A 13237-nucleotide genomic window follows, 5' to 3' on the forward strand; every position below is an offset into this window, starting at 1 on the left:
ACCTATCAACATATGTAGGTGGATTCAAATCCTGGAAAGTGATTCAATACCACCATCCAAACTCTTACTAGGTGATCTATTGATCACATGCACTGCAATCTTCATTGACTCAGCCCAAAAACCACTAGAAAGACTTGAATTGGAAAGCATACATTGCAACCTTTCCTAAATGGTGCAGTTCATATGTTCTGCAACTGGAGTACAAGGGGATGTGAGATCCCTCTTTATCCCACGTGTATCACATAAATGCTGAAAGTCATGAGAGAGATACTCTCCACCATTGTCAGTCCATAGGCATTTAGTCATTCGACTTGACTGATTTTCAACCAAAGCCAACCATTTCTGAAATACCTGGAATACATCACTCTTCTAAGCTATTGCATAAGCCCACACTTTCCTAGTTGCATCATCAATGAATGTCACATAGTATTCAGCCCCACCTAATGACCATATAGGCATTGGACTACATACATCTGAATGCACTAGATCAGGCTTTTCGAGCTCTTTCTTTCCCCTTCTTTTATGGGCTGATTTAGTCTGCTTCCCATAGAGACAGTGCTCATGAAATTCAAAATCAGAAAAACTCAAATGTGGTACATAACCCAAACGCACAAGAGTTTTATTCCATTCTAGCTCATGTGTCCCAACTTGCAATTTCCTAGACTTAGGATCTAGCTTCTTCCGAAGCTCTTTTGCCACATGTGCATATGCCTCACACCCAAACATATGCAAATGAGAGTAAGAGGGCTTCTTGCCACTCCATGCCTCTTTAGGAATACCACCATCCAAACTCTTACTAGGTGATCTATTGATCACATGCACTGCAGTCTTCATTGACTCAGCCCAAAAACCACTAGAAAGACTTGAATTGGAAAGCATACATTGCAACCTTTCCTAAATGGTGCAGTTCATATGTTCTGCCACTGGAGTACGAGGGGATGTGAGATTCCTCTTTATCCCACGTGTATCACAGAAATGCTGAAAGTCATGAGAGAGTACTCTCCACCATTGTCAGTCCATAGGCATTTAGTCATTCGACTTGACTGATTTTCAACCAAAGCCAACCATTTCTGAAATACCTGGAACACATCACTCTTCTAAGCTATTGCATAAGCCCACACTTTCCTAGTTGCATCATCAATGAATGTCACATAGTATTCAGCCCCACTTAATGACCATATAGGCATTGGACTACATACATCTGAATGCACCAGATCAAGCTTTTCGAGCTCTTTCTTTCCCCTTCTTTTATGGGCTAATTTAGTCTGCTTCCCATAGAGACAGTGCTCATGAAATTCAAAATCAGAAAAACTCAAATGTGGTACATAACCCAAACGCACAAGAGTTTCATTCCATTCTGGCTCATGTGCCCCAACTTGCAATGCCACAAAGAAGAACTTGGTTGCTTGGTTATCATGCTTTAGAGGTTTGTCAAGCTTTGCCCCACCCTTCAACATGAGTCTCCTTCTTATTGTTGTAAACATCCACCTCTAGACACATGAAATGGAAAGGGGTAGGGGAAGGGGAAAGGGAAAAGGGGAAGGGGAAGGGGAACTTACCTCAAAAGTTAGGTGGGGCTCTTTCTGTGAACCACGTTCAAAAGCAAGCCTGCACAAATCACTCAACAAAAGAACCCATGAGAAGAGAAAAGGGAGAGATGTAGAGGAAAGGGAGGAAAGGGGATACATAGAGAAAGAGAGGGAAGGGAAGAGCTTGGAAGGGGAAGAGAGGAAGGGAAAGAGGGAGGAAAGGGGAGAGAGGGAAAAGGGAGAGAAAGGGGCGAGGGAGGGAATTTCATTTTCTATCCCAATCCCTCTCTTCCCCATGCCCTCATCATCCCCTTATTTTTCTCTTGCATGTAGAAAACAAGGAAAAAACCCACGGGAAACAAGATTTGAAAGGAGGAGAGAAAACATGTATAATCATACCTGGAACTAGAAATGCAGGTTCTTTGAAGAGTCTCTTGGCTTTGTCCTTGCTGCCCGCAGTGCCTCTGACATAAGAAGTGGAAGGGAGGCGGTTGCAAAGTTTAAAGGGGAGAGAGTGTGAGGAAATCTTGGTCTTTAAGTGAGAAAAGGGATGCAAAATAGGGAGAGTAGGTGTTTTTGGTCCCGATAGCATCGATATTAGCGTCAAAAATACTAATTACATTTATAAAAAAATCTATCATAACCTTTTTTGGGGGTTAAAATTACCTTTGTGTTTGATTCAGGTGCAGTTCATGAGAAAGTAGTATATGGGATAACGAACTTGGGTCAATGTAATTTTGGGATGTAGGGGGACTTCGAATGTGGGCGCTTGTACTGTTTTTTAATCACACCTTCTACGAATCTAAAATATTGTGCGGTTTGGGTCAATGCCCCATCATGGAAAAGTTGAGCATTGATGGTCATTATGGAACCAAACTTGAAAAGACTTTACATAATGATGGTGCAAATATTCTAGCAAGGTGTTATTCCATTTGGATTATCATGATGCCTTCTTTTAGGGTGTGCATCAATGTGAATATAGTTAGATGTGCACAAGGGTTTAGGATTTAGAGTTGGATCAAATGATGTTGCATGGCTATGATACTTTGCATGGGCCTCAAAATAGGTGAGTTTAAGGCCCATGTAAAGTATCATGTCCATCCAACATCATTTTCCCCATTTGCAAACCCCAAACCCTTGTTTTTATAAGTGCATAATGCTCCTTAGACTATAAAAAAGGAGTTGGGCTTTAGAAATGGGACAAATGATGTTGGATGGCCACTTTAAATAGGTTAGTTTAAGGTCCATTCAAAGTATCATGGACATCCAACATCATTTTCCCCATTTGAAACCCCAAACCCTTGTTTTTATAAGTGTGTAATGCTCCTTGGACTAAAAAACAAGGAGTTAGGCTTTGCAAATTGGGCAAATGATGTTGGATGGCCATGATACTTTGCATGGGCCTCAAAATAGGTGAGTTTAAGGCCTAGGCAAAGTATAATGGCCATCCAACATCAATTTTTCCATTTGCAAACCCCAAAACCTTGTTTTTATAAGTGCGTAATGCTCCTTAGAATTAAAAACAAGGAGTTGGGCTTTGCAAATGAGACAAATGATGTTGGATGGCCATGATACTTTGCACAGGCCTCAAAATAAGTGATTTTAAGGCCCATGAAAAGTATCGTGACCATCCAACATCATATCCCCATTTGCAAACCCCAAACCCTTGTTTTTATAAGTGCGTAATGCTCCTTAGACTAAAAAACAAAGAGTTGGGCTTTGAAAATGGGGAAAATGATGTTGGATAGCCATTATACTTTGCAAAAACCTCAAGCTAGGTGAGTTCAAGGTCTGTGCAAAGTATCATGGCCATCAAGTCCCGTTTACATGGTCAAGAATGAACATTTCCATGTTTCTGCCCATGCTTCTGCTATGATGGTACAAAAACTTGCCTCGAAGTTATTATCACCATGCAAATGGGGCCCAATGGCCATTATACTTTGCACGGGCCTCAAAGTAGTCTATTTTGAGGCCCTTGCAAAGTATCATGGCCATCGGGTCCCATTTGCATGGTCAAGAATGAACATTTCCATGTTGCTTCCTTAATGATGGTACAAAAAACATGCCTCGAAGGTATTCTCACCATGAAAATGGGACCCTACGGCCATGTTACTTTGTAGGGGCCTCAAAATAGGTGAGTTTGAGGCCTGTGCAAAGTATCATGGCCATCGAGTCCTGTTTGCATGGTCAAGAATGAACATTTCCATGTTTTTGCCCATGCTTTCTCTATGATGGTACAAAAACATGCCTTGAAGGTATTATCACCATGAAAATGGGCCCCGATAGCCATGATACTTTGTACTAGCCTCAAAACAGGTGAGTTTAAGGCTTGTTCAAAGTATCATGGCCATCGGGTCCCATTTGCATGGTTAAGAATGAACATTTTGAAGGTATTCTCACAATGCAAATGGGACTTGATGGCCATGATATTTTACAGGTGCCTCAAACTAGGTGAGTTTGAGGCTTGTGCAAAGTATCATGGCCATCGGGTCCTGTTTTCATGGTCAAGAATGAACATTTCCATGTTTTTGCCCATGCTTCCTCTATGACGGTACAAAAACATGCCTCAAAGGTAATCACACTATGCAAATGGGACCCAATGGCCATGATACTTTGCACGAGGCTCCAACTAGATAAGTTTGAGGCCTTTGCAAAGTATCATGGCCATCAGCTCCCATTTACATGGTCAAGAATGACAATTTCCATGTTTTTTCCGATGCTTCCTCTATGATGGTACAAAAACATGCCTCGAAGGTATTCTCACCATGAAAATGGGACTCGATGGCCATGACTTGGCCATGATACTTTGCACGGTCCTCAAAGTAGGTGATTTTGAGACCCATGGAAAGTATCATGGCCATCGAGTCCCATTTACCTGGTCAAGAACGAACATTTCCATGCTTTTTCCCATGTTTCCTCTATGATGGTACCAAAACACACCTCGAAGGTATTCTCACCATGCAAATGGGACCTGAATGCCATGATACTTTGCACGGGCCTCAAAATCACCTAGTTTGAGGCTTGTACAAAGTATCATGGTGACCAAGTCCATTTTGCATGGTGAGAATACATTCAAGGCATGTTTTTGTACCATCATAGAGGAACTGTGGGAAAAAACATGGAAATGTTCATTCTTGACCATACAAATAGGACCCGATGGCCATAATACTTTGCATAGGCCTCAAACTAGGTGAGTTTGAGGCCCATGCAAAGTATCATGGCCATCAAGTATCATCTCCATGGGTATAATCATGCCCATTCATTTTTTTAAACACCCATGCATATTCCATGGTGAAAATCAAGGAGATATCGACTCTGATTCAAATCAAACAGTTTTCGATTTGCATAAAAATCTATGAGTACAAAGTTTATGTTCCCTCTATCAATTTTATGAGGTAGATTAACATTTCTTTGATAATCAAAGCATGCTTGTGTGGTTTGATAGACTTGCATTTTTTTGACGTTAATATTGACGCTTTTATCGACAGAAATATGACTATGTGGTATTTTCCAAACAGGTTAGCGACAGAAATATTGATGAAACAGAGCATTGGAAGGACATTTGCCTCTTTTACAATTGTTGTCATCATTAATGGACTATGTAATAAAATAGAGATGTAATAGGCAAGTGTTCTTTGTATAGATGTCTTCAAGCTCATCGGAATCTGAAGAAGAGAATAGTAGAGCAAGTCTTTATCAACGAGTATTGTGTGATTGTGCATGATGCAAAGGACAAATGAGGAGATTACACACCATATCAATCACACACATAAAGAGATTTGGTTGCTTCTAACCTTTACCTGAGGTTGAGTTCAATGATGAGGTACAAGTTTCTTTATTGGGGCTAATTCACTAAATTATCTAAATGCTTTTCATGTACTATAGTTCCATTCTTGTATGTAAGTTTTCCAACTAATTCTCTAAATTTGGTTCATGTAGGGAGATGAACTGGTGGAAGGAATTTTGAGAGCAAATGCATTGCATAATCATCCTCATGAGACAATGTTGACCCAAGGATATCGAAATGCTCTAAGGGAGGATCAAGAGACAGAAGAGCAACAGAATACAAGCATTGAAGAGGAGGATGCACTGAATGAGGATGAAATTATGCAAGAAATGATAGATACTTACTTTGATGCTCCTTAATCGCAAGATGAAGAGATGAAAATGTCCCAGAGATCGAGGAGGATAACATGAGTCCTGAAGAGGAAAGCTTACGACATGAAGCAAGCACCATGTTATATGAAGGGGCAAGCCAATCTTGTCTTGCAACAATTCTTTTGATATTAAATTTATAAGCAACCTATGGATGGTTGGACACTAGCATTTCGTCCCCTATTTCAATAAGAGTTTTGATGTACTTCAAGGAATGTCTCATTACATGTACTTTCGATTTACATGGCTTTGAATTCATTGAATGGATTGCTGTTTCAAGTTACTTCATATACTACTTCCAAAAGGAAACACAATTCTTGACTCAAGACAGGATGCAAATAAAATGCTTACATCATTAGGAATGGATTACAAGTCAATTCATGCATGTCCCAATGATTGCATCCTTTATAGAGGAACATATGAGCACTCTACAACTTGTTCCCAATGTGGTGCATCTCAATATCGGCAAGACACACAAGGACAAGATATTCCAAGAAAGGTCCTACGACACTTGCCCATCTTAACATGCATCTCACATCTATTTCGTTGTGGATCATTAGCTCGACTTATGGAATGGCATGCCTACAACCGTTTCACGGATGGAACCTTAAGGATCCCTGTAGATGGAAAGGCTTGGAGGCACGTAGAAAAGAAGTGGCTAGATTTTGGGCTTGAGCCTCAGCATTTGCATCTTGGATTAGCTATGGATGGTGCTAATCCATTTGGACATCAATCCACATCATGGTCAATGTGGCCAGTAGTAGTCACAATCTACAACATTCCTCCTTGGCTGACCATAAAGAAAGGACATCTGATGTTGGCACTCATTGTGCCAGGCAACCACAAGGTGAAGAACATGGATGTGCATCTAGCCCCCTTGGTAGACGAGTTGCAAATTTTATGGAATGGCATGTAGGTCTATGACATTTCAAAGACTTTGGGTCAATGCCATTTTCAAGTAAAAGGCATTCTGATGTGGATCATGCATGATTAGCTCAGATTGCATGATTGCTTAGGTACAAAACGTCAAGAGTCCTCCCAACTCACCAAAATCTATTTGTGATTGTTTGTTTTTCTCTTATCAAGACTATTTTCTTTTGTCCCATAATTTTAATAGGTCTCCCAGTGTTCGAATACAATGCATGTCCCCTTTGTGTGTGGAGATAGTTTGTGCAGCCAGTACTCAAAAAATCTTTCAAAGATGGTATATGAGAAGCACATGCGATTTCTTCCTATGGACCAACCATATCGAGTTGATCCATCTTTTGCGGAGGTTAAACTAGCTCCTATTCTTGCAATCATGAGATCCAGTGATTGGAAGAAACTTTGGCATTGATCCAGAAGTCAAAACACCTACACCTGGCATGCAATGTCTTTCCATATTTTACTCTCTTCCTTATTGTAGTAGGCATCATAAAGTGACATATCTACTGGACCCAATGCATATATTCAAAAATGTGTCAATTAGTTTGTGGAAACATATGATTGGGGATAGAGATACTCCAAAAGCACAAGAGGATTTGAAACTGATGAAAAACAAAAGACCCTTCTGGCCAAAACAAAACCGTGCTGGTAAGGTGATTTTACCATGGGCGCCATGGGTATTGACAAAAGCAGAGGAGGCTTGTGTGAAGGGTGTTATTGTAGGTATGAAAACCCCAACTGAGTACATGCATAAATTAAAGGGTCCCTTTACTTGGAATGGAAAACTAAGTCGTCTAAAGTCGCATGATTGGCACAAAATGATACAAGTGACCTATTTCCATGCACTTGCAAAATTTGGAAACATTTTTGAATTTTTCTAACACATGATTGTTAGTGTAGTATGTACTTCCAATTGCTTTGTGGGGAGGCAGTACTAAAGATGTATCAAATGCCATCAACAAGCTTAGTGTATTTGTGAGGTATGCCAATGGTTTTGCTAATGCATGTCTAATTTCCCTTCTCATTGCTTACCAATGGTTACCATGCAGGATGATATCATCAAAAGAAATCAAGAAGTCATCCATTTTAGAATTGAGAATTATTGCCATTGAAACCGTATGTTTGATTGAAAAGGCATTTCCAAAAGTATCATGGACATCCAATTGCATCTACTTGTGCACTTGGCCGACAAAGTGGCATATGCAGGCACTTTACATAGTCGATGGATGTTTTTCTTAGAATGATTTATGAAGGTGTTGAAAGGGTATGTAGGACAAAAAGCTAGATCAGAGGGAAGCATGGCAGAAGGATGGTTGGTGCAAGAGTCAATGTTTTACTTTATGGAGTTTCTTGTACAACTCATGCCAGACATGCCTCGACTTTGGGATGATAGCAATGACCCACAGGTTGTAGGAGAGATTGGACAAGGGAAGGGAAAGCAAAAGAAAATGAGTGTCTCCTTGTGACTCAAAGTCAACACCTTTTGTCTGTCAGTTCCCCACCAGATCATCAAGGCTGAGGTTGGATCATCCCCACTATAGTTTGATGCAGCATTTCAGGTCATCACACATTTATGGCATGTCAAAGGGTACGGTGATTGTACTTCTAGACGTCATAGACTACCATGGCTAGCTGTATCCTTATCTATGGCCCTAGCAATTGCGGGTGATCAAAGATGCTAGTATGCACACACAAACAGGTGGTTCAAGAGATTGCTCCATATGGATAGAGTTCCTCCCTTCTAGCACAATATTGATGCGCCATCTCTGCCACTCATGTATCACGATGTTAACCAAGTCATACGTGAGGACCTCCTACCATAGCGAGCTCCCAGTCAAGCTTAGCTTCTACAAAGATCACTGCCTATGCATTTCGGAGAAGGGCTTTGTTGATCCTCCAAGATATAATCGGATTCATCTACCCGATTCACTGAAAATCTCTATTGGGTAGTTCGGGTCTCTTTACATTGACTCCGCATTAAGAGTCATCAAGCTAAGGGAGTACCCAGGGAGAGGCGCATATGCACCTTATGTGATCTACAGGATATCGAGTCAGAGGAGCACTTCATTTTCAGATGCCCAGTATACTATGAGATTTGAGGTCGCTACTTTTATCTCTTTAGAGATAGTTTCGAGCTACCAGAGATGTTTGGCCACCTACATCCATGAGAAGGTCAGATATTGAGAACGCCTACTTAGATCACAAAGACAGTGACGGGGCACATTGGCAGACTCCTCTCAGAGTATTATCACTGAGTTTTTTCAGCTAGACCACAAAGGCTCTTGCCCGAGGGGGGGTTCCGACATGGACGTGACCTAGAGCCAGTGACGCGACGTATCCGACAGAGGACGTCCCATGTTTAGGGTTGGAGCACGACTAACAAGGGTCACCATAGCCCTTGTCAAACGCAGAGCCACAGCTACAAGATCGCGCATGGCCATGCCCAGCAATCTGTCTCTGGCTTAATGTTACCACTCCCCCACCATCCTTCGAAGGGGGTGGGGGAGCTGCAGTTGTGATACTGGACCAGATTTTGCTTTTTTGTACTCTGATGATATGTAGTGGTAGTGATGATGGAGATGGCCATATCGATATTGACATGATGCTATCACTAATGTTATTCTGACTAGGTAGCATATGCCATTTAGTATGGGTGTTGATGCTCGCTTAGTAGCTCCATCCTTATTGCTTTGTATCAAGTTTCTCATAGTCTCAGAGGCCGATTGGTCTTCCAAAGACTCTAATAAATTTTCTTTCTTTCTCTCTTTCTCCCTCTCTCTTTGTCTCTGTCTCTCTCTCTCTCTCTCAAACTTCAAATATTGTTTGACCTCACCAATGTTAGACACTCCGAAAAACCCTTTGGCCGGATATCAAAACCCCAAAAGCTGCCATTCTACCCTTTTCAGATTGTAACAACAAGCCATTCTAGCACAAATGATGCATTGCTAAAACAATCTTTTGTGTGAAGGACCCAAATACAAGGGAATTCCATATTGAGCAAGTATATGGACCTGTAGCTAGAGTGGCACAAACCCATATGTGAAAGACTGGAATTTCCAAGCAGAATAGACAAGCCACAAGATGAAACCTTTTGGGCTACCCTCATGATAGTAATCCATATAAGCCGATTCATACTCGTACTTAATATATTTAAGAGGGACATAGTCCTCTTAATTGACATAGTACTTTACGTTAACTTGCCCATAACTAGGTCTAGAAATGTCCCAATCCAAATCTGAAGTTGGTATAGTTTCTTCATAACTAAGGCCATTTTTCCAAGTTCATGACATGCTAAGACAGCCTGAATTCATGGTCATCCTGGCTGTCAGCACAAAAATCTCTGAGTAGTCAAGACCTCCTAGCTGTGCGTTGTCCTTGGCAAAACCACCCTGGGCCTCCTACTTACCCAAAATGCCATTTTTGTACTTAGCATTGTAAATCCATCGTACCAATAGCTTTCTGTTTTGATAGTCTCTCTCCCAAGTATGATTCTTCAAAATGGATCTATCTGCACCTCCCCAGCAAATCTCCACCTTGCCTTTTGTATCATCAAAGGACCTTGGCTCCTTGATCTCTCTAATCTCCACTATCAAGGCGTACTGTAAGAGGGCAGTGATGTTCAGTTTTTCTGCAAGGCTTGGGGGGGCATCCACCCCCCCTCAAGAACCTGACAGGGAGCAGGCCAACCTGCTCCATCAGCCAACCTGGCAATTGGCCAGAAGACCATCCATGATGGCGACCCTGTTGGCACAAATCTGGACCAGGTTAAGGCCCAAAGTCATGCCCCCTTGTGGGATTACAAGTCCAGAATCTGCCATTTGTGGGCTTTCAGATCTGCCTACACATGGCACTTTCTTCCATTCCTCCTACATCTGGACAAGGTCTACATCTTTCAACAATGATCAGCCAGCCACCATGGAAATGCAGTTTGCGGCACTCTGACAATTGCAGCATACTCAATGATGCAGCCTTAAGAGGTGTTCCATGCAAACCGTCCTGAAAGAATGGTTACCTTGCCATTGTGATGAAAAGCATGTATCACATATCATCTGGAATGCAGCACCAGGCATGTACCTGCCTCCTCCAACATCCTGCATGTTTGCAAACTTTGCATCAATCGAGTAGATTAGAGGACATCTTGTACAAGTCAACAAGAGGTCACAGAAAAAAGAAGCAAAAAATATCAAAGACCCTCTCACAAATTCCCATACCTGCACACTGCTTGCTTATTTTCAACTCAACCTCCAGACTTCTGCTTATAGTTTTGGCCTTGTCCTGTGATTCTTTCAGCAGCAGAAAATTGTTGAGCATAGGCGCGTTCCAAAAGTCCAAGACAGACACAAGCCTACCTCGCTTGACCTGCACTCTGTCTACATATTTCCACCATTTCATCCATAATTATTGCAAATCTTCCTGTATCATCCCACCTCCCTTCAGCAGCATGAATGTTTGAGAGCAAAACGTATGGGATGGTATTCTGGGGTTGTAAATTGAACATTTTTTCTGCAGAACGCATTCCTCGGTCAGCATCACCATGGATTCTACAGGCAGCTAAAAGAGCTGACCATAGACGAGCGTCAGGTCGAAATGGCATTTTGCAAATCAATTCCTCTGCCTCATCTAAGAGCCCAGCTCGACCAAGAAGGTCAGTCATGCAAACGTAGTGTTCCACTCTCGGCATCAAGCCATGATCCTTCTCCATGGAAGCAAAGAACAACCGGCCCTCTTCCACCAGCCCTGCATGGCTACATGCCGAGAGAATGGTTATATAGGTGACCTCATCCGGCCTTATGCCTTCCTGCTGCATTTTTCGGAAAAGTTTTACGGCAACCTTGGCATGCCCTTGCTGGGCATAAGCAGCGATGATGGCTGTCCAAGATATGAGATTGCGTGGGTGAACTCTGTCAAACACATGATGAGCAGCATCTAGAGCCCCACATCTACCATACATGTTAACAAGAGCATTCCCAACAGTAACGTCAGACTCCAGCCCATCATCAACAAGGCATAAGTGGATCCGCTTCCCCTCTGCAAGGTCTGCCACGCTGGCACATGCACCCAAAATGCTAATAAAGGTCACCTTGTCTGGCTTCACACCTTCTTGCTGCATATGTTTGAAGAGTTCAAGGGCATCCTTGCCACTTCCTTGCTGAGCATGTGCAGTAAGTACGGCATTCCAAGAGACCAGATCATGACGCTGCATTTTTTCAAACACTCTACGTGCTTCTTCTGGCACTCCACACTTGCCATACATATTCACAAGGGCATTTGCCACAACAACATCTGATTGCAAACCACGGTCAACAATGCATGAATGTATAATCCTACCTTCAGAGTGCTCTGCAAGGCTGGCACAGGCACTTAAAATGTTAATGAAAGTGACGTCATTCGGCTCAATGCCTTCCGTCTGCATTTTTTGAAAGAGATGAAGGGCTTCCTTGCCCTGCTCGTTATTCGCATATATTGTAATCATGGCATTCCAAGAGATAATATTGCGCTCAGGCATCTTGTCGAATATTGAACGGGCATCCTTCAAAGCCCCACACTTTCCATACATATTCACAAGAGCAGTCCCAACGACAACGTCTGACTGGAAATTTGCGTCGACAAGGCACGCATGAATTTTCCTACCCTCAAATAAAGATGCGAGGTCGGCACAGGCACTCAGAGCGCCGATAATTGTAACTTTAGTTGGCCGTTCCCCTTCCTCCTGCATTTGGTTGTAGAGTTGAAGGGCATCTTTCCCATGTCCTCGCTTGGCGTAAGCCGTGATCATGGCGGTCCAAGTCACCAAATTGCGTCCGTTCATTTTGTCAAACACCGCTCGTGCGTCTTTTAACGCCCCGTACCTGGCATACATGGTGATCAAAAGGTTTCCTAGGAAGGTGTCTTGTCCGAGTCCATCTCTCATTATTCGAGAATGGATGCGTTTGCCCTCTGACAGCGAAACGCATCCCTGTAAACGGAAGCCAATGCCAAGACGATCCAATTGTCCCAGGTCCTGGTCAAATCCCTCCGGCACACATTGAGAAGGGTCGTTCTCAACGCATGGCTGCATCCTTGGAACATGAATATAGATGGGCTCTTTACGACCGTTCAATCGCAAAATCCTGCAGTGGCCGAGACCAAGGGAATCTACCTCTTGCGGCACAGGCTGCACGGAGTCCGCAACGCTGACCGTGGATCGTAGGGATACGAAAGGCACAGTTGAGGGTTCTGTACTGAGATTTCGGAAGGCTGCCTCATCTGGGGGTGCGCCAAGCTTAATTCTTGCGCTGCCACATCGCACATCGATCGCAAGAAGGCGAGCAACAGACCAGCTTGGGCAACAGAAGCTCCCGCGGTATTGCAAACAGGAGAGCCATGGAGTAGGAGAAGGAGAAGGCATGGATAGAGCATGCTCCATTCACAATCTGTCACAACATTTCTAGGGAGTATGTCCATTGGTGATGAAATTTGCCAGCATACCTTTGAATTCTTGGCAGCAACAAAGTGACGTGGATAGTTTAAACTTTAGACCAAGCGGCTAAAATTTGTAGGGAAATGTGACAAAGCGGGTCAAATTTGTGTGCCCGTCCTCAGTTCAAGTCCCAGGGATAGCTCCGCATTCTATCTTGGTCACGTCGTAT

At 42.7% G+C, this 13237-nt stretch overlaps 1 protein-coding gene across 2 annotated transcripts; it reads right to left on the bottom strand.

Moving 5' to 3' along the window:
- Positions 1–9646: 9646 nt before the first annotated feature.
- Positions 9647–13033, bottom strand: LOC147891530 (pentatricopeptide repeat-containing protein At1g03540-like). 2 transcript variants are annotated; one of them, XM_087387865.1, is made up of 2 exons: positions 10820–13033; positions 9647–10699 (listed from the first exon to the last, which is right to left on the bottom strand). In XM_087387865.1, exon 1 carries the CDS (start codon positions 13012–13014, stop codon positions 10954–10956), a length of 2061 nt encoding a protein of 686 aa, XP_087243991.1. In that variant the 5' UTR covers positions 13015–13033; the 3' UTR covers positions 9647–10699; positions 10820–10953. The 2 variants fall into 2 exon arrangements, with proteins under 2 accessions (XP_087243991.1, XP_087243990.1); XM_087387864.1 differs by having other exon boundaries at positions 9647–10714.
- Positions 13034–13237: the final 204 nt, after the last annotated feature.

This window comes from Dipteris shenzhenensis, chromosome 17 (genome assembly GCF_047967505.1).
Source record: "Dipteris shenzhenensis isolate YYH24624 ecotype China chromosome 17, Dip_SZ_1.0, whole genome shotgun sequence".
Classification (NCBI taxonomy): domain Eukaryota; kingdom Viridiplantae; phylum Streptophyta; class Polypodiopsida; order Gleicheniales; family Dipteridaceae; genus Dipteris; species Dipteris shenzhenensis.

Bases quoted from the DNA above. Each gene is read 5' to 3' on its own strand.
- LOC147891530 (XM_087387865.1), bottom strand. From the start codon at position 13,014: ATGGAGCATGCTCTATCCATGCCTTCTCCTTCTCCTACTCCATGGCTC.